Source organism: Leguminivora glycinivorella, chromosome 14 (genome assembly GCF_023078275.1).
Source record: "Leguminivora glycinivorella isolate SPB_JAAS2020 chromosome 14, LegGlyc_1.1, whole genome shotgun sequence".
NCBI classification, from domain to species: Eukaryota; Metazoa; Arthropoda; class Insecta; order Lepidoptera; family Tortricidae; genus Leguminivora; species Leguminivora glycinivorella.
Window position 1 is genome coordinate 5,289,089 of NC_062984.1, and position 21,938 is coordinate 5,311,026.

General features: G+C 40.9%; 1 protein-coding gene across 3 annotated transcripts in view; it reads right to left on the reverse strand.

Annotated features, from left to right (window-relative positions):
- Positions 1–3,787: 3,787 nt before the first annotated feature.
- LOC125233703 (unconventional myosin-XV-like) overlaps positions 3,788–21,938 on the reverse strand; it is a 124,415-nt gene continuing 106,264 nt past the window's right edge. Inside the window, exons 23-25 of one of the 3 annotated variants that reach the window (XM_048139802.1) lie at positions 16,163–16,228; positions 15,921–16,099; positions 3,788–3,926 (exon numbers count right to left, since the gene is read on the reverse strand). In XM_048139802.1, the coding sequence (XP_047995759.1) occupies positions 16,012–16,099; positions 16,163–16,228 (154 nt within the window). In that variant the 3' untranslated portion in view covers positions 3,788–3,926; positions 15,921–16,011. Of the gene's footprint in view, positions 3,927–15,920; positions 16,229–21,938 lie in introns of all 3 variants that reach the window. The other 2 variants (XM_048139801.1, XM_048139800.1) reach the window with 2 other exon arrangements.

Genomic DNA, 21,938 nt, shown 5'->3' on the forward strand with positions numbered 1-21,938 from the left:
GCCGCCAGGCGCGCTGGCAAGAGTCTGGTGCTGGTGATCGGTTGTCTGCAGCAGCTGTGTGAGTGAGAGAGAGTGTGTGACAAGGATGGAGCACCGTAGAGTGTCGGAGCAGGTGAAGTAGGCCGCCAGGATGGACATGAGTGAGCCGCCAGGCGCGCTGGCAGGAGTCTGGTGCTGGTGATCGGTTGTCTGCAGCAGCTGTGTGGGTGAGAGAGAGTGTGTGACAAGGATGGAGCACCATAGAGTGTCGGAGCAGGTGAAGTAGGCCGCCAGGATGGACATGAGCCGCCAGGCGCGCTGGCAGGAGTCTGGTGCTGGTGGTCGGTTGTCTGCAGCAGCTGTGTGAGTGAGAGAGAGTGTGTGACAAGGATGGAGCACCGTAGAGTGTCGGAGCAGGTGAAGTAGGCCGCCAGGATGGACATGAGCCGCCAGGCGCGCTGGCAGGAGTCTGGTGCTGGTGATCGGTTGTCTGCAGCAGCTGTGTGAGTGAGAGAGAGTGTGTGACAAGGATGGAGCACCATAGAGTGTCGGAGCAGGTGAAGTAGGCCGCCAGGATGGACATGAGCCGCCAGGCGCGCTGGCAGGAGTCTGGTGCTGGTGGTCGGTTGTCTGCAGCAGCTGTGTGAGTGAGAGAGAGTGTGTGACAAGGATGGAGCACCGTAGAGTGTCGGAGCAGGTGAAGTAGGCCGCCAGGATGGACATGAGCCGCCAGGCGCGCTGGCAGGAGTCTGGTGCTGGTGATCGGTTGTCTGCAGCAGCTGTGTGAGTGAGAGAGAGTGTGTGACAAGGATGGAGCACCGTAGAGTGTCGGAGCAGGTGAAGTAGGCCGCCAGGATGGACATGAGCCGCCAGGCGCGCTGGCAGGAGTCTGGTGCTGGTGGTCGGTTGTCTGCAGCAGCTGTGTGAGTGAGAGAGAGTGTGTGACAAGGATGGAGCACCGTAGAGTGTCGGAGCAGGTGAAGTAGGCCGCCAGGATGGACATGAGCCGCCAGGCGCGCTGGCAGGAGTCTGGTGCTGGTGATCGGTTGTCTGCAGCAGCTGTGTGAGTGAGAGAGAGTGTGTGACAAGGATGGAGCACCGTAGAGTGTCGGAGCAGGTGAAGTAGGCCGCCAGGATGGACATGAGCCGCCAGGCGCGCTGGCAGGAGTCTGGTGCTGGTGGTCGGTTGTCTGCAGCAGCTGTGTGAGTGAGAGAGAGTGTGTGACAAGGATGGAGCACCGTAGAGTGTCGGAGCAGGTGAAGTAGGCCGCCAGGATGGACATGAGCCGCCAGGCGCGCTGGCAGGAGTCTGGTGCTGGTGATCGGTTGTCTGCAGCAGCTGTGTGAGTGAGAGAGAGTGTGTGACAAGGATGGAGCACCGTAGAGTGTCGGAGCAGGTGAAGTAGGCCGCCAGGATGGACATGAGCCGCCAGGCGCGCTGGCAGGAGTCTGGTGCTGGTGGTCGGTTGTCTGCAGCAGCTGTGTGAGTGAGAGAGAGTGTGTGACAAGGATGGAGCACCGTAGTGTCGGAGCAGGTGAAGTAGGCCGCCAGGATGGACATGAGCCGCCAGGCGCGCTGGCAGGAGTCTGGTGCTGGTGATCGGTTGTCTGCAGCAGCTGTGTGAGAGAGAGAGTGTGTGACAAGGATGGAGCACCGTAGAGTGTCGGAGCAGGTGAAGTAGGCCGCCAGGATGGACATGAGCCGCCAGGCGCGCTGGCAGGAGTCTGGTGCTGGTGGTCGGTTGTCTGCAGCAGCTGTGTGAGTGAGAGAGAGTGTGTGACAAGGATGGAGCACCGTAGAGTGTCGGAGCAGGTGAAGTAGGCCGCCAGGATGGACATGAGCCGCCAGGCGCGCTGGCAGGAGTCTGGTGCTGGTGATCGGTTGTCTGCAGCAGCTGTGTGAGTGAGAGAGAGTGTGTGACAAGGATGGAGCACCGTAGAGTGTCGGAGCAGGTGAAGTAGGCCGCCAGGATGGACATGAGCCGCCAGGCGCGCTGGCAGGAGTCTGGTGCTGGTGGTCGGTTGTCTGCAGCAGCTGTGTGAGTGAGAGAGAGTGTGTGACAAGGATGGAGCACCGTAGAGTGTCGGAGCAGGTGAAGTAGGCCGCCAGGATGGACATGAGCCGCCAGGCGCGCTGGCAGGAGTCTGGTGCTGGTGGTCGGTTGTCTGCAGCAGCTGTGTGAGTGAGAGAGAGTGTGTGACAAGGATGGAGCACCGTAGAGTGTCGGAGCAGGTGAAGTAGGCCGCCAGGATGGACATGAGCCGCCAGGCGCGCTGGCAGGAGTCTGGTGCTGGTGATCGGTTGTCTGCAGCAGCTGTGTGAGTGAGAGAGAGTGTGTGACAAGGATGGAGCACCGTAGAGTGTCGGAGCAGGTGAAGTAGGCCGCCAGGATGGACATGAGCCGCCAGGCGCGCTGGCAGGAGTCTGGTGCTGGTGATCGGTTGTCTGCAGCAGCTGTGTGAGTGAGAGAGAGTGTGTGACAAGGATGGAGCACCGTAGAGTGTCGGAGCAGGTGAAGTAGGCCGCCAGGATGGACATGAGCCGCCAGGCGCGCTGGCAGGAGTCTGGTGCTGGTGATCGGTTGGAGGTGGTCTGCTTCATCAGCTGGCAGTACACCTCATCGCGAAGCTCTGGTACCGAGTGGCAATGCTGCAAAAAAACTTCTATTTTAATATAACAAAGAACGAGAGAATGTAGATATTAACGTCATATTCTTTGAAATATCGGAATGTAGCAAAGGCAATTGATGACTGCAGATTACAGAATTAATGGATCTTCTAGGTCTTAATAAGAAAGAATTGCCGTTTTTACGCGATAGACTCTATAACATATCAAATTAACTGATCACTTACATCGGATTAGGTAGAATTAATGTCAAGAATCTAGACTTAGTATTGTTCCTCACGTTTACAGAGCTATTTAATGAAACATCGAAACAAAAGGCAATTAAATAACACGTATTCCTCACGAATCTCTAATGGGAGTACCCAACAATTAGTCAACACTCGGTGCTTCTCACGTATACAAAGACAATGAATGTTGATTTGTATTTAAATTCAAGAAATATTTCTCGCACAACCAGTGGAGTGTGGCCGCTTCCTTAACGACGGCGGTCTTGAACTTTGAATCCGACAAATTTTTATTAGCAAGAATATTTGCTTCATTATACAAAATGCTACCTACTGAAGATTTACGATAGTTTGCAACGAAATCCGCACAATGGTATATGTAATTAGTATTTGACGTCCAGTCTGACCTAGCCATGAAAAACGTTGTCGTCCCCACTTGACACTGCTTGTATAGTCTGTTATAGACTCGAAGGCCAATGATGATGACCTAGTGCCTTGATCACGCAAATAATGGTGTCTGCGAAGTATGATCTCGGGTTCGAATCCCGCAGAGGACCATTATTTGTGTGATGGATACACATGTAAATTAAAAACTAAGTATTCCAATGCGAGAGAAGTGAGAGCCGGCGGCAGGATGTAGTCATGGCAACCAAGTAGGTAACTGAATAATCCAGAACTCACCATCAGTAAAGTGTAGACGCATTTCACTTCAACCAAGTCCATAGCCTCTCGTTGGCGTTCAAGTCTCCACAGTACGCCCGCACACACGTGAAGCACTCGAGCGCGGGAGGCGCGAGCGCCGTTGTCATGGCAACTAAGTAAATAATAGAAAACTCACCATCAGCACTGTATACACGCATTTAACTTCCGTCAAGTCCTGGTGCATAGCCCTCTCGTTGGCGTTCAAGTCTCCACAGTACGCCCTGACACACGTGAAGCACTCGAGCGCTGGAGGCGCCAGCGCCGGCGGCAGGCGCAACAGCGGAGCGCGGAGCGCCGTGGCCTGCCATTTCACCACGTCGGTCTGGGCCTTCCAGGTCCATTCGTTGCGCTTTGCTTTGCTCTTTAGTGATGAGTCGGCTTTGAGGATTTCTAGTCTGAAAAGGAACGAAAAAATATTATAATCTTGAATAACATACTAGTAGTAGGTAGTAGGTATAACTAGAGCATTAGTTCTTTTAGAAACAACGTTCAATAAGTTTATAAATAGTGGCGCCATGACAAAGGTTCCGACGGTACAAAAAGGGGTGAAAGTTTTTGGACTTCAGAGGAGATTAGGTATTTGAACAGAAGATCATTTTGTTCAAGAATGGGCGTATAATCGAAAATGGGCTTATATCACACAACATTTATGTCGATATGAGACCTTTCACAATCTCTTAAATGTAGGTCACCTCATACGATAATTTACCTAGAAGGGGCACGTATTATAAACATTCTGGATTAAGTAGGAATGCACAACACCACCAACCAACACACCTGTCAGAATAACATTGCACTACAAAGCAACGATGTCTCAATACATGCGTTTGCCGTTTTCGACACTCAAACGGATGAAGTTAGCTTTCTTATTACTTCAACAGGCAATTTCGGCGTGCGTTATGGACGATAAAACATCGGTATTACTTTAAATGTTACGTCCGGATTATGATTTAATGTCTTCTTTAAAATATTAATAGTACGCAGTTAATTTTCACCGCCCATCACGAATCGTGGCCCTTTAAAGTAATTATTTTATGGCACCGTTTGTCTTTTCATTACTCAGTTAACATCAAATATGCTTACCACAGTAAAATATACAAATACGATTAATATTCAATATAGCCATTTAGGTTTCTTGACACACTCTATTTGCATACAATACAATACAATACAAATCCACTTTATTGCACAACCTCAGAAATGTACATAGGAACACACACATTACAATAGATTTTATTACAGAGGTAAACAACAGGCGGCCTTATCGCTAAAGACATATAACAGTATACTGTATTTAGATTCAAGTATAGTGGTAAATAAAAAGTATAAGCTAAGTGTTACCTGTGTGGTGACGGGTTAAGAATTTCACCACCCCCTTTCTTCCCGTGGGAGTCGTAGAAGGCGACTATGGGATAGGGGTTAAATTGTGGCGTAGGCGAGAGGCTGGCAACCTCTCACTGCAATGTCACAGTTTCGTTTTCTTTCAACCCCTTATTTGCCAAGAGTGGCACTGAAGCTTTAGTAGTTTCATGTGTTCTGCCTACCCCTTTATGGGATACAGGCGTGATTGTATGTATGTTGTATGTATGTATAAGCTAAGTACTTGTGATATAACTGATATAAGATATTGTAAAGTACCCATTCTTGCTATACCCTTTTCAGGGTCCAAACTCGTATATGTACCTATTGTAAAAAACATATGGTATGCAAATAAAGAACTATTGAACTATTTCCTAGGAATCCTAGGTTTCCCTCAGATGTAGCTGAAGCTACGTGTTTCCACTACTTTCTTCTACATTTAGGTACAGAAATATTGGATTAGATTTTGACAGTTTTATGTAGGCCAGGCATTATTATCCAGACTTTAGTAAACTAGTAAACCGTGTAATTAAACTAAATGACATTCACTTAATAAAGTAGTAGTGTGTATATGTCATTATTTTATATACCGGGTGAAACAAAATTGGTAATACAAAATAATATTTTCTGGATCTACTCATGACTACAGCCAACTTTTACTATGGGACCATCTTCGAAAACATCACTTCAAAATCTACATCTTCATACAAATTATGAACCCAACTTTTGATATGATTCATTATTATGTACCCATTTCTCCATACTAATTCCTTGCAAATTTGCATACATATTAATGAACGCGATACCAGAATTTACACATTTTTTTGCCGAATTCGATATAAGATAAGTCCCATAGTAAAAGTTGATCGTAATCATGAATAGATCCAGAAAATATTATTTTGTATTACCAATTTTGTTTCACCCGGTATTGTTTGAAACCAGGTTTGAAGGCTGAATACCAGTTTTCATACATATTCTGTAGCTTGTTAATAGCTAAATGTCACCTAATATTTACAATTTTGTACTAGTTTTATTGTGATGCAATAAATTACGATTTATTAATTTTATTATATTAACCCAAATGTCAAGGGAAATGCTACCCATATTGAAATATTAATATCTATATACTTATGTAAATTCTTTGCAAACGAATGAATCTCGGTAATATTATGACTTGCAAATTATTTGAATGTTAATTTGTTTTCCGACGAATTTTATTATCATTTTGAACTAGATCCATTTCGCGACTATTATGAGTTTTATTTTTAGTATTCATGTTGCATAATATAATGCGAAGATTTCCTATTTATGTTATTGATATTATCTAATATTCTTATTGATCATATAGATCGCACTACGAAGTGTGCGCACTCAACCAAGTACTTTATTACCCGGCAACGCAAAAGGATGGTTTTGATTTTGATTTACCATTTTGCCTAGTGTTTTAGAGGGTTTGAAGCGATATTGAAACTAAACTCACACGTTAGGACTATTGCAATGCATTTTAAAAGTAGGTAAGTATTAGAGTCATGCCGTGGAAATCAGTCACCACATATATCGAGGCAAACGAGCATTATCACAGCCGCCCATGGACACCAAACTCTCCGATTCTACTCTTTGATCATAGATCATCCGGCCTGATTAGAACTTTAAGATTCTCCAAATATTTGCATTAGATAAGATATGAATATGATTTGTCAGTTTTAACTATAAAACTCCCGTGAGACTCATACATATTTAAAAATATTTTAAGCGGGTTACTCACGTATTAAGTCGATATAGCGTTCGACATGTTTCGGCTCAATTTCGAGAGCCTTTCTCAAGAGTAGCGACACCCCGCCTTTACATGTCGAGAGCGCGACGCATACTGAAGTTCTTCGTTCAGCGGAAAATACGGGAAGCTATAGAAATTAGTCGTCATCCTAATTTCAATCGTGACAGTGGTTGGTCGGTGCCACCAAGTTGGAAAACAGTTCTAGGCACTACGTCGGTCCCCAGTGTAAACGCACCCTTAACAAGTGACGTAATAAGTGTTGTGTGCAATCCTGCTTTTGACAAAAGTAACATAGTGGGTAGCTCCGATCTCGCCACGGTGACGTCGCCCGCGCCGCCGATCCTCAGCAGCCGCGCGCACCGAGCAAGCGCCCGCAGTATGCGTCGCGCTCTCGACATGTAAAGGCGGGGTGTCGCTACTCTTGAGAAAGGCTCTCGAAATTGAGCCGAAACATGTCGAACGCTATATCGACTTAATACGTGAGTAACCCGCTTAAAATATTTTTAAATATGATTTGTCAGTGTTAAAAGCTACGTTTTTGTTTGAACAAACGCCATTTTCAGTACAGATGGTGTTTTTTTTACGCACTAGTGCGAGAAGTGGTTCATTATATGGCAGGCCGAAACTTTGGAGGTCCATCTGTACTGAAAAACGTCGTTCGATACACGTGCGAAAAGGGAATTCGTAACTCGTGTCGATTTAAAACACTCCCTTCGGTCGTGTTTTAATTTATCGCCACTCGTTTCGAACTTCCTCTTTTTCGCACTTGTATCGAAATGTACTATTTTGACACGGACATAACAATCTTTGCATTCTAAATGACAAATTTGGACTTTTTTCAATCGCATAGATAATAGGCTACTTGACCCTTTTTTAAAGTATGTCTTATATGATTAAGTACTGTCCAATTAACCGAAATAAAATATTACCATATTTTATTATGACTTAAAAACAGCAAAAAATATTTTTAAAGTATACGTAAGTGTACGTGATCAGGCGAAAACAACACAGTCATGACAATCTATAGATTATCTGTCCATCAGCTCATTCTACTCGAAAACAACGAGGCATAAAGTTCAATATGTCAGTGATTGTTTTGACATGCAGTAAGGTTCGAATTCGACGACGTCACCACATCGCTGACAGCGTTTTCGGTGGCTAAAATAAATAAAAAAATACACACATTTTTAATCGAAAATACGTACCTAGTCATCATACGCTTTTAATACCCAAAATCTATAAATATTGTTGTTTTATGTCAAATACTACAGAAGACATTAATTTATGGTGCCAAATTCGATATGAGTCTAGTAGCCTCTTATGAGTATTATGACGTTTAATCTGTATGCTTAAGTTAGAGATACAGCTTAGACGCAGACGTAGATAATGCCAAGTCATGATTTCCGTAACGGCGGTGATTACATGGTCTCTCGTGCGTGGCATGGTAATGATTGACAGTTTATCCCCGGTGGTACGCAGTTCACGCCGATGACATTGATCAGTAAGTACATCATTCTTAAACGATTGGAAAAAAAAATCATTACATCGGCCAAAAAAGTAATAACTAGGGCCAAATACTTAACGAATAAAGCGGAAAATCCTAACAAATACAATCGCACCTGAAAGAGGGGTGCGATTGTATTGAGGGGTGAGAGAGCTCATGAAACTGCTCAAGTTTAAGCCACTCATAGCCATGTCCAAAGAAAACGAAATCATGTTGCTAAGGTCATTGTCCACACCACAATTGCACTTATCCCACAAGCCCACAGCCGGATTCTGCGGCACGAAGGAGGAAAGGGGATGGTAAACATCTTAAACCGTCACTACACGGGCAAAAATAGTTAACGGCGGCCCTAGTAGATACGGTCATACGGTACAATCGTGTATTCTAATCGTATTCATAGGGTCAAACCATTCAGGGACCCATCCATCCAGGAAGGGAAGCGCACGCGCATTCGATGCAAATTCGCGCACTCGCATTGTTGCGGGCACTTAGCGATATTGAGTAATGTTGCGCTTTTTGTAAATGTAAACAAATAGCAACTAATACACAACCATAACGTTACATAGTCGGTACCTAAAAAAATGGACACTGTTGCAGTATCAGAAAATTATCAACAATTCACATCGGGACTAGCACAACACTTCCACTACACAACACGGCTATGCCAAGGATCTCACAGGATGCTGGTGGCCAGCTCGTCCTCGCTGGTGTCCCGCGGCTCCTCGCTGTCCTCGCTGGACGACAGGCTGTCCGCCGACAGGCCATGCTCGGCGCCCGACTCTCCGCTCGACACCGCCGACATCGCAACACTGCCACCATCGATACCTCGCGACCATCAATCGGCGAAAGTATCGAACCGGGGAAGCGATTAACGATTACGATACGAATATTTTTGCATTTCATTTCGGCGCTCGTACGTTTGTTTGCATTCAGCCTTTATGTATGTTACGGACTTCCTTATTCCTTGCGTGAACTGAAATCGATGATTTTAGTTTTCTGCCGCACCTATCTATTTATCTATGCCGGATAATTCATTGAATCGAACTCGTTCCGGTTTTCACAGATACGATTCGTATCCGAGAGTGGTTATTGTATATAATTAACCCGTGCGAAGATAGGCGTAGTGTAGCGGTAACTATAAAGCTTTTAAGATACAAAAACACATTGTATGAAAATGATACATTTCCAAGTCTTAATCTCATAGTATTAGTCATCAGTAAACTCGTTGTAAAGGTAAGTCAGTAGCTACGAGTGGGTTATTATATCTAAAGTGGTCCATTCTTTGGTATTCTCAGGCTAGTCATGACTATGATTTATTCGCACATATATGTTACGAAGAAATTTCTCTTTGACAGGCTTCGTGTACCCACAGTCAGCATCAAATATTATTGTGGCAGTAAGGTTGCCAAATAGTTCGTCCTCGCAAGGTACTGAATAATTGAATATTATGGTACTGAAGTGTAGTATATGGCCACATTGAGTGTGCTACACTATAGTTGTCTGTACCGGAAGGCACTAGTGACGCCTTTAGCAATTGAATCGTCAAATGTTCACGCTCCGTCGCTCGATAATCGGTCGGTGTCGTCTTTACGCTAATTGCTTGATTAATTACAGATCCGACACACTCCGCGTTAGGACGACGCAATTAAACTCGCTAAAACAATCGTTATGAAACTTTTACTTCAGGTTGTTTGCATAAGATTTAATGACAAATAAAATTTATTCTTGTATGTTGAAAAATTATCATAAAAAAACTAAATTCACGTATTATACGAGCATGCTCTTCAACTAATCATCAGGAATAATATCTACGTAAACATTTTCTTTCAAACAAAATAGTTTTTCTAATTTACACAGACAGACAGACAGACTTTTCTAATTTAATTGCCGGACACGGACGTAACACTCGTCGAACTAATCCGTGAAAATCGCTCATAAACGCGCACCTTTTTACCAAAAAACTTATATCACAAAATAAACACAGTAAAAGAACGAGTTGATGGAGGGAAAGCGTACACTCGACGTTCACGCGATTCATGCACGAACACTCGCGTTAGGAAACTTGTGGAGTAGTACTCGAGAGTACCAGGGGAGCAGGAGTGTCAGGATACTTGCATGTAGTGCTTCAGCCTGGAGAGCGCTGCGCACGGCATGGTGGGCGCCCCGCGACTGTCCCACGCGACCCGGGAGCACCACGTTCCACCCGAACGATGCTCAACGCACAACTAACCAGGGCTGCCGCCGTTTTCCGAAACGTTTTTTATGGCGCATTGTCTTCTCATTTCAATGCTGACAAAACTGTTGCTCAAGATTCTCATTACGAAAAACGCAGCATTTTGTACAATTAGGTCAGTAGATGTGCCCGTACGGCGGCCACTGTGGCCCGGTGATTGTTTGGCTAATCTTGGCTTCGATCTCACAATGTTTTGATGTGGTTTGTTTGAATGGGTTGCTTCATTTGTCACGAAATTAACGCTTTTTGCATAAATTGAGATTATATCACTGTTGGGATGGGATTGAAACATTTTTTATAATTAGTCCTCGATGGGTTATCTGAACGATGTTTGAGAAAATTAATTAATACGAAAAACAAGGGCCACGACAATTGACGAGTGGTCGCCTAGCTTACCGATATGATGTGGACAAGTTGATGTTTTAGAGCGTAAGATTACACTTAAGGAAATGTCGGTTCGAATCCCGGGCATGTCGTTAGACAACTAAGACCTCATAACGCAAGTATTTTTGAGCTTACTGTGAGCCTTATTTAATAACTATGTATAACATTTGTCGTATTCGAACAATGTACTGTCAGTGTACTGTACAATGTGTCGGTTCGTCAAACAAACACGTACCTAATTTTTGGCATTATCCGATTCATATTGCATTTAGATCCTAACATTTGTCGTAATCCATACTAATTCATTTATTTAATATTATAAATGTCAAAGTGTGTGTTTCTGTTTATTTGTCCGTCTTTCACGGCCAAACGGAGCGACGAATTGACGTGATTTTTTTTAAGTAGAGATAGTTGAAGGGATGGAGAGCAACATAGGCTACTTTTTGGCTCTTTCTAACCGCCCACTTCCCTAAAATGGGGGTGGAAGTACAAACATTCATTCATTCCACATTTTTCCACAATTTTCTAATTTCGAATCCGCGAGCGAAGCCGCGGGCAAGTACTAGTTATTTATATTAAAGTTCGAATCGGGCTGAATATTTATAAACAACCGCAGCCCTGAAGAGAAACATCAGTCGCAAAAACGCGAGTGCAGTGCATTCCTACAAGCAGAGCAGCAACGACGCATTCAATGTAAATAGTCGTGGAAACGACATCAGCCAATTACACTTACACGCAGCCGCGTCAAATAATAACTGTGCATGGCGTACCTATTATATATATTATTAATGTAGTGTTTAATTAATGTAAAAGGTATTCCTTCCTCAATTAGTTTATTTCATGATTTTTTGAATAACTTTGAAATTGAACCAGCGGGCCGATTTTTGAGTCTCACGCGTTCGAATTCAGAAAATTGTCACTGAAAATAATAAGCAAGTCACCGTTTTCAACCGGTATTTTAGAGACAAAATCCCGTATGCGAGATTCAAAAATCGCCCCCCCAGTTCATGAATTTTTTTAGCGATAGAAGTCAAACAAGTAGACAGGTCGCCTGATGACAAGCGATCACCGCCACCCATTTATTTAACCCCGCAACTTTAACGATTATTACACATACGTAATAACTTTTATATCGGGACTTAACGCGTCTTAGGTACTTTTTACAAGCTTTTTATTCAACTTGCCTTGTTAGTATGTTAGTTTCGGGTCAAAATGTAGAAGCTAAAGAACCTTGTCCCAAATTCTAAGGTATTTGGGCCCCACTTGTACAGCATGTTCAAGCATGCAAGTTGATAGAGTATGATTATACATCAATAATACAAAGGTTTCTATCTCTTGTAGTATGTGCAAGGAACCGTAAAATGAAACTTAATGTTATACTCTAATACAAGTTACACTACTTTCGAAATTTTTATTTTGATCTTGCGTCCAGGGCACCTCCCCGTAGTTGATATAGTCGGCTATAAAAGCTTGTGCCAAAAATAAAATGTTTGCAAAAAACTTATTTCATTTTAAGCTGACCTTCAACACAATGTGTTTTATACACTGTGTTAAAAATCGTGTAATTAATTTACAGGTGAAATAAACATCATAAAAGTAACTCAGTAGCGGCCGCAATACGCCATTATTTGCAGAACAATGCGCATTTTTATTTCATCGATCATTGAGCACCATATTTGGTTACGCAACCAATTGATATTAAGAATAATGACACAAAACATTCGGAGGCGCCAGACAATTTAGAAAATGACGAGTTACGAGAAAGTTGGCTTTACTAGACACTGTTATAAAGGGATCACGGTGTGTGTAGAGCCCAGTAAATTGGTTTGTAGCGTATGCTTTTATAGTTACGTGACACCTACGTACATTAGAAATTTTAAATTATATGTTAGGTGTAAGTGTAGGTACGAGTACTTATGTTGAAAATATACACAAATTACATTGATATTGTTATTATGTACTTTAGTAAATACATGTAGAGAATATCGAAATATATGTACCTAATGGCCTTCTTGAGCCTATCGTCAGACTTAGTGAGTTTTCACATTATCCGATCCGATATCGGATGTAGGGTAGGATCGATATCCCATACATTTAAGCCGCCATCTTTGATTTCTGCCTTTGAAATCTTTCCTACATCCGATATCGGATCGGATAATGTGAAAACGCACACTAGGCCGATAGTCTACTATCATATGTTTATCATAGAAATGTGATCATAGGCAACATGCCGTCCTTTTTCTTCACGTTGGAGAAAAAGGAAGACATACAGACCTATGATCATATTTCTATGATAACATATGATAGTGTACTTTCGACCTAACACAATGTATTGTCACTACTTTAAAAAAAACTTGTATCTTCGTCTGTCAATGAAAAAAAAATTGTAGTAAGTATGTATGGAACGCATATAGACTTACTGCGTTTTCACTTTGAGGAGAAGCGTGAGATACGAGATTTTTTAAAAGTATTAGTGACGGTATGTAAGAATGTCCCTATTAGTGCGTTTTCACATTATCCGATCCGATATCGGATGTCGGAAGGATTTCAAAGGCAAAAATCCAAGATGGCGGCTTAAATGTATGGGATATCGGTCCGATATCCGATATCGGATCGGATAATGTAAAAACGCACTTACTTTTATTTTATAAAAAAATACACATGTTTGAATTTTTTTACTAATCTTAGTTGTCAAAGCGGACCCCAGGCTCCCATGAGCCGTGGTACATGCTGGGATAACGCAATGAGGATGATGATGAATCTCAATGCTACTCAATTAAATTTTATTAAGTCTGATCTAAAAGTAATTCCTAAAAACTCTAATGGGCATGCCCCAATTGGCAGATATATTAATTGGTGATCAAATCAGTTCGGATTCCAGGGCGCCGAGAGCGTGACCGCAGACTGCGCGGCGCGGGCGCAGGTGCTGTGGAACTACATTGAATATATAATCCTTTATCTCTCTCTGACACTCGAATAGTGACAGAGAGGCAAAGTAATAAGGGCTTGTTTTAATGACCTCAGGCTTTTTGCCTTTTTAAAGTTGTTAGCAACGAGATAAAGCTGTAAGTTGTCTTTTTACACAACTTATTTTGCGACCGTCAATTCTACTGTACAGTCCAGTAGGTTCAGAAGGGACCCTCAATTTCCCGAATGTCATCCACCCAACGACCCAACGGAAGCCAGGCGCTTCTTGCATCTGAAAGCAGCCACCATTCCGTTAACATTTTAATCCACCTGTACCCTGTCAATCACGCCATCTCTTACTATAACATTTTGCGATAGAGTCCACTCTACACTGAGAGAAAATACAACCAGTTTTCATGTTCGTTCAACAAGTTTTTTAGTTAAAATAGCGCCTACGTGCTCTTTGGTTCAAACAACAAGCTACTTGCCATTTGAATCGGCAATATATTTGAATCAACAAGTCGATTTTATAAAAACAACCTGACACATATTGTTTTAAACATACGTTTGGCTGATTCAAACGGATAAACCGCAACAAGCCGAACTTGTTAAATTCACAATGCAAATTTCTCTCAGTGTACCATCTACATCTCTCTCTTGTATTTAGTCGCGTAAGTGCTTTTGATTTTTACGTTATTCATAAATACACACAATATGAAAGTAGCCTGTCTTACATTAACATCAATCGACATTCAACATAAATATCAATAAATGCAACATTTGCGTGTAAAACGACCGTTTAACAGGAATACCGGCTCAAAAAGCGCAGCAAGGTGCTATGAATCATTGACAATTTGCATACTCTCAATACTCTATGCAATGATGTATCTCAACTACTTTTGTTTCGTTTGCTGACTTCGTTTCATCTGTAACATTTTGTAAGATTTTCTAAACACATAATTCGATTTAATTTATGAACGTATGTAAGCACCATGAAATTAAATCGCATCCCGATATTAATAAAATATCATAATATAATTTAACTGTACCTATTACTTAATAAACCTAATACTACGTAATAATAATAAATAATGGTTCGATAAAAAAACGATTATTATTTAACATCACACTAAATTATAGAAACAGCAACCTAAAACTGTCTAATAAATAATTTTCAGTACAGATGGTGTTTTTTTTACGCACTAGTGCGAGAAGTGGTTCATTATATGTCAGGTCGAAACTTCGGAGAGCCATCTGTACTGAAAAACGTCGTTCGACACACGTGCGAAAAGAAAATTCGTAACTCGTGTCGATTTAAAACACTCCCTTCGGTCGTGTTTTAATTTATCGCCACTCGTTTCGAACTTCCTCTTTTACGCACTTGTATCGAAATGTACTATAAGTATGTTAACTTAACACGCCATAACCACGCACATTAACAAACACCGCTTATTTGTCGCCTTAAACTTTTATAAGTTTTAAATTAACTACTTAATTAAGAAGATCAACGCACGATGGATCTGTTTCTATTAACATGATCTTTCTAAAATATTAATATATGCAAAATCTTAGGTTTTTGACTCCCATTAAAAAAAATTACGACTTTATTTAGCACGGACATCAAGGCATGTTCTGGTTGGTGGTAAGTAGTGAAATAATAAATTCGTAAAAAAAAAAAAAAGAATGGATAAAGGAAGGTACATTTACAAGTAATTTAAGTGGAGTTTGTTTGGATAGAGAAAAGTCGTGGAATATCTGTTCTGGGACCCTATGTATAGGGAACTAGACTGTTCTTAAAATAAACATATTTTATACCATGCACGAAATAAACCATCAGATAATTATTAGAAAAACATTGTCAGAAGTTATATTTAAACCGAATTTCTATTCAATAAGTCAGGTAGAAATATATAAAGTAACTGAATTGACCGTGACGTCACTCAATTCGATTTCATATTAATTCCATATTAGCAAGTCGTTAAAATTATTTTTGACAGTTCTTAAAAAGAAGCTGGTTTGACTAGGAGGCAAGTAGCCTATTCTTTGACTCTTCTCTTCTTCTCTTTCCGCACATACTCTATTGTATATATTAACGAATTGGTAACTTTTACGGGCCCGATATACCTATTATTATGTAAACATTAGACATTCTAATGTCTAATGTTTGAAACTCCTTGTTTAAAACTGGCTTCTAAAAGCAAGATAAAGCAAGGTGAGTGAGTACTCACTCAGGGCTCTGTCGGAAATGATCCACAGCGAACTGCAGTAACGGATGCCTTCCGTCATGCTGCGGCGTTGTCTGCTCTCTTCTATCCTCCCTCATCTCCCGTTCTCTGTCCCTCTCCCTCTCTCGTTCCCTGACGGGCGAAGCGTGTCGCGGCGCATGCTCCGTCTCGTCGCGGGACTCCCGGGACTCCCGCGCGTCCCGCGGGTCCCGCATGTCCCGGGAGTCCCGGGATTCGCGGGACTCGTTCCGCTCGCGAACGTGCTCCACGCGGTCCTTGGCGATGCCATTTGTGATCGCTTTCGGTTGGACCTGTAACAAGATTTAAAAAGTTAGGTTAGTGTTTTCTGAAAATAAAGAAGATAAGTATAGGTCGAAGGTTTCTTGTAACTTTCGCTAGAGCATCTTTAATTTAAGTATAATGAATTTTAAGATCACATTGTACCATGCCTGAAAGCAAACTCAGGCAACAAATACAGGCAACATACTAACTAACAAAGTTTATAACCAATTAGGTATGACCTTTTGCCTAACAGCGCCACAAATATTAACTTAAGTAGATAATAAACAGTGCATAGGAATAATTAATAGACCAAAACAATTTATTAGTTATGTAAGAGAAACACCTATATAATTATTCTTCAGAAATATTTGCTACAAAATCTCGCTGGCTAAGAGTTTGAGCTATATTAAAACAATGTAGCGAAATTGTCTTTCTTATAGGTCTCCACAGACCAATACAACAAGACGGCCCTTACAGGGCGACTCGCGGTCACCAAGCATACGACAAATCAGGTTTATAAAAGTTTGAACGCGTGTGACATCGATCAGTAGCGCCCAAGTATACGACCCAAAAAAATCTTAAATAATCAAATTTGGTTGCAAACAATGGTCTCTTGCAGCATGAAGTGGTGTGGCAAGTCTTCTAACACTTCTACATATAAAAAACCGGCCAAGAGCGTGTCGGGCCACGCTCAGTGTAGGGTTCCGTAGTTTTCCGTATTTTTCTCAAAAACTACTGAACCTATAAAGTTCAAAACAATTTTCCTAGAAAGTCTTTATAAAGTTCTACTTTTGTGATTTTTTTCATATTTTTTAAACATATGGTTCAAAAGTTAGAGGGGGGGGACGCACTTTTTTTTCCTTTAGGAGCGATTATTTCCGAAAATATTAATATTATCAAAAAACGATCTTAGTAAACCCTTATTCATTTTTAAATACCTATCCAACAATATATCACACGTTGGGGTTGGAATGAAAAAAAATATCAGCCCCCACTTTACATGTAGGGGGGGTACCCTAATAAAATATTATTTTCCATTTTTTATCTTTGCACTTTGTTGGCGTGATTGATATACATATTGGTACCAAATTTCAGCTTTCTAGTGCTAACGGTTACTGAGATTATCCGCGGACGGACGGACGGACGGACGGACGGACGGACGGACGGACGGACGGACGGACGGACGGACGGACGGACGGACAGACAGACATGGCGAAACTATAAGGGTTCCTAGTTGACTACGGAACCCTAAAAAGATGGAATAACATTCCACAGTTAAGTCAAATTAATTATTTTGTTGAATATTGTTTATTATCCGCGGAGTTCATTTATACTGGTCAATATGGTTGTACTGAGCGGCGTCGCGGCGCGTCCATCCCTTTTTGCCTAGTTAACAATGCGATATGCTATCCCTTTCACGTAAACGACTAGGGATGGGGCCATGTTAGTTTATGTCTGTTGCGGGAACTTCGTAATACCGTTCGTACCATGTGCTACCATTTTATGAAATATAAAAGAAAGCAGATTTGTAATTGTGAATAATTATCTAGAATCTGTAGAGTCTGTAGTGTTATTTAGTTGATTGATTAGTTTAGAATATTTAGTTGGTAATTTAACTTAGTAAACGTAAGTAAAAATGCACAGTTTAGTTATTAGTTACTAGAATGATTTTTATTGAGGTGCTATCACAATAATCATCCTCCTTGCGTTATCCCGGCATCGGCATTCGCCACGGCTCATGGGAGCCTGGGGTCCGCTTTGGAAACTAATCCCAAGATTTGGCGTAGGCACTAGTTTTATGAAAGCGACTGCCATCTGACCTTCCAACCCGAAGGGTAACTAGGCCTTATTATAATTTGTTGCAAAACAAATTCACCACAGTACTGGTACTGGTACCATTGTCTATAATAGACATGTCCCATTCCCATCCCTACTGCTAATCGTAAAGGCGCGCCATTATTTGAAACGACCAATGGCAGCACCGTGCGCGCCCGCCTCACCCCGCAAGGATTGGTGATTTGCGTCTCGAACAATATCGCTTGCATTAGGCTTCTAGTGGGGTGTTCTGTGTAGGTCTCTTACTGTACTAATTTTTACTCCCCGTGCGAAGCCGAGGCGGGTCGTTAGTAGTATTCTACATACATACAACTCATAGTGAACCAAGATACCACATTGTGTGAAATGTAATTACTCTTGTAAAAACTAAGCACAAATTGTGCTTCCCGCTGTGATAATGATAAGAAAGTATAGTGTGTTCAATTAGATGTTTCATTAGATTTTTTTTTCAATTATAAAGGTATACAGGAGCAATATCAGCATAATAATTTATTGTACCTTAGTTTATTGATGATTAGATCGACACTGACAAATTCTGACAATAAATATTGCAACCGAAAAAATCGAGGTTTGCTAATTTCGAATTTTAATAACATATTTTATTATGTTAATATGGTAGTTAATTCGATCGGTCGTGCTTTTGTACTATAACACATCGGTGGGTGTGGGACAAATTGAGGCTGCACTTTTTTTTTATATAGTATTTAATATGTATATGATATAAAATAATGGTTAATACGAGCATATGGCCATATCCAGTCTGGCATCGGCGCGCGCACGAAAGCGTGAATGTCCGCGCACTATCCCCCGAGGCATGCGCTGTGACGACAGGGTTGCCGACTCATTGAGGAAAATGGCGTGACCATTTTCATAAGCTAACTATGCAGTGGCTTTCATTCCCTGACTCGACTGTGCAAGTGGGATATTAAAAGTCATAATTTTACATGGCATTTCAGATTCAGATTTTCATTTCACATTCAGATTTATAGGGCACCAAAAATAATGACAAGGTGTCACAACAAAAAGACCGAAAGCCACGTCTAACAAACGTCAGATAGATTGTGTGTGGAAGAAGACCTGAGAAAGATAGGAAAGTTTACTAATTGGAAGAAGAAAGCCAAAAATGAATATTGAATAACCCACCATGGTTCTGTAAATAGGATTTCAATTTAATTGGAATTCGAGTGTTTCATTCCGTTTAAATCCGTTTTATTCTAAACGTTTTGGCAGCCCTACGTTCACACATTCCTAGCACGGGATGCAGTTGCAGCGTGCACCGGCCAAAGTTACATGCTAGTCCAGTTATAATAACTCTTACATGCTCGTTGCGTTATTGTTACGGACCTCAGTCGTATTTATCAGACATCGCACATGTAATCAGTAGATTGCTGGTTTTGTGTTATTATCGGACTGAAAAATCTGTTGCCTAAGGTGGCGATTTTTTTCTTTTAAAACTTAATTGGACAGGCCTATATTCTCTGCTAATCGATGAGTTTTCGTTATATGTCTGTGAAAATAAACATACACAAACACCATGTAAAAAACAAACACTTGATTTTTCAAGAAAAAGGCTTTCAGCTTTTTCCGTCATAATTTTGGAAATTGATATTAATCCACGCTACAGTAGATTTAAGGTCAAATAAGACCGAAAGACCACAAAGGTAGGTTAAGAATATTCCTTATTTTTGTCAGTTACACACAAATATTACCTTAACTTTTCGTTTCAACGTCTTCCGACTCAAAGTCCGGATGATATCGTAAAAATTCTCCATTTTGCACTCACTGCAATGGTCAGTTTCGTTTTCGGATCGTTATGAAAATTATAATCATATTTTACACTAATTTCGCAATCAGGTCAAGTTAATCGATTGGTATTTTATTAATCAATTTATAAACTCCAGTATTAAAATTAAATTATTATTTTTAAAGTACTTGTATGTTCTAACCCTTAAGGGTATATTTTTAATGGCCGCCACGGGGTAGCCAATAGCGTGAGTTTATTAGTAGCGACCGCGCTGCGCCGGCGACGTGCAGCGGCGGTGTGCGCACGCGCAGTAGGTGCAGCTACCGATAATATTGGTGCAATCGAGATGCGGGCGATTTATTGCGCTTTTTTATTATATTACACATAATTAAGGATGTTAGTTCGTTTAACAATACCGTAGCTGCGCTAAAGGCACTTTAGGGCATAGATGGGAGTGGAAACACTCTTAAGAAGTGTACTATAATATAAAATCTATAAGTACCATTTTATAAATTAAAAAAATATATTTACCGAAATATGAACAGTTTACTGTGACACGAAATTAAATAACAAACGTAGACTAGAATAAAAATAATCAGATATATTTAATAAACTCTTTCCAAAACACTTCTCTTCTTCTTGTCCAAAGAGGGAAAGGCAGGTTTTAAACTTAGCAGAAAAAAAACATTAAAACTATTTAAAACCTTCACTAAGACATTTAGTACGTGTCTTAGTTATACTAGAGTGAATGTATTAAGTATCTGGTGATAAATCTCATCTAATTAAAGAAAGTTACACCTAAATACAAATGAGTGTGTTCACGGACTCTGATACCCATCTCACGATTCCGTCAGTAACTAGTGCGTGCGCGGCCGACGTCTCGGCTAAATTTGTACTCTTCTGAATTTCTTTTTATCAGCAATATGCGTACTTTTATTATCTTACCAAGTGTTGTAATCAGGGGACCTAGCCAACAGATCAGTTATACATAAAAAAAGACAAAAATGCCGAGGAAAGAGAAGCTATAAAATGTCACATGACTATTTACATACATTACTTACTTAAGTTTAGATACCTAGGTGTTCTCTATCAACGATCATCAATGTGGCTACACCCTCAGATCATTTTGAAAACATAACTAGCCCACATCCCTAGGTACTTTTCCGCTTAATAAAGGGATTCCTAAGCATTCAATTAAAGTTTTATTGTTATTAGAAGTGAATTGTCTATCATTCCGAAATGATTTTAATTGAAAAAAAAATATTAACCTATTGCTAAATTAGGACATAGCTGCCGTAAGTAAAAATAGTGTTAAATTAATGTTTTCCGCTATTGTTTTCCTGCATTTTAATATATTTGCTGCTGGTTAATTAGTATCCAATTAATTAACTACTTGCGCACGTTTTTTTCTAAAGACAAAAATTGACTGGGATATACTCCTAGACTGTGATTACTTTTTGATTTTGTAGAGTTTCCGATATTTCGACATATGCATTTCGTAACGTAACTACAGTTCCCTTACTTCCCACACAAGTCGCGTCTGAGAGGAAAAACGATTATTTATTTTATTTCAACAACATAAGGATTCTCTCAACGTCGCTACAAAGCCTGCGGTTTCGGTAGAAGAGTCATAACCCAGATTTTTTGCATTCCTTCCACGGTTCACTGCATCAGGTGACCGGTAACTACTATGTTTATTATTTATTACAATAACCCAATCGTAATGACCCAAACAGTCGTGTTTTTGTACATTTGTTAGTTGTACCTACAGAGCGATTGCTAAATAAAATTATTTTATATCAATTAGGGGTTGCGACTTGCGTCAAAGAGTGGTTCAAATTTTACCTAGTAAGGGTCACTTGCACCATCCGCTTAACTCAAGGTTAATGTGGGATGTCAACTGTCATATTCCATATAAAATTGTTGGTGGTGCAACTGACCCTAAGATATCTATTGACGAATTTACGTTTATGCTTTTTGGTATTACAAAAGCTCCATAAAAGAGTTAATTTTAGACCTTAATTTTCACTGGACATTTTTATTTGGATGGTAAGTGATAACTTAGGTACCTACTGGTTTCGAATTCTTCAGCGTCTCAGTCATAATATCCATATTTGTTTAGCGGGATAAAATATAATTAATTAGAGGTTCTACCAGTT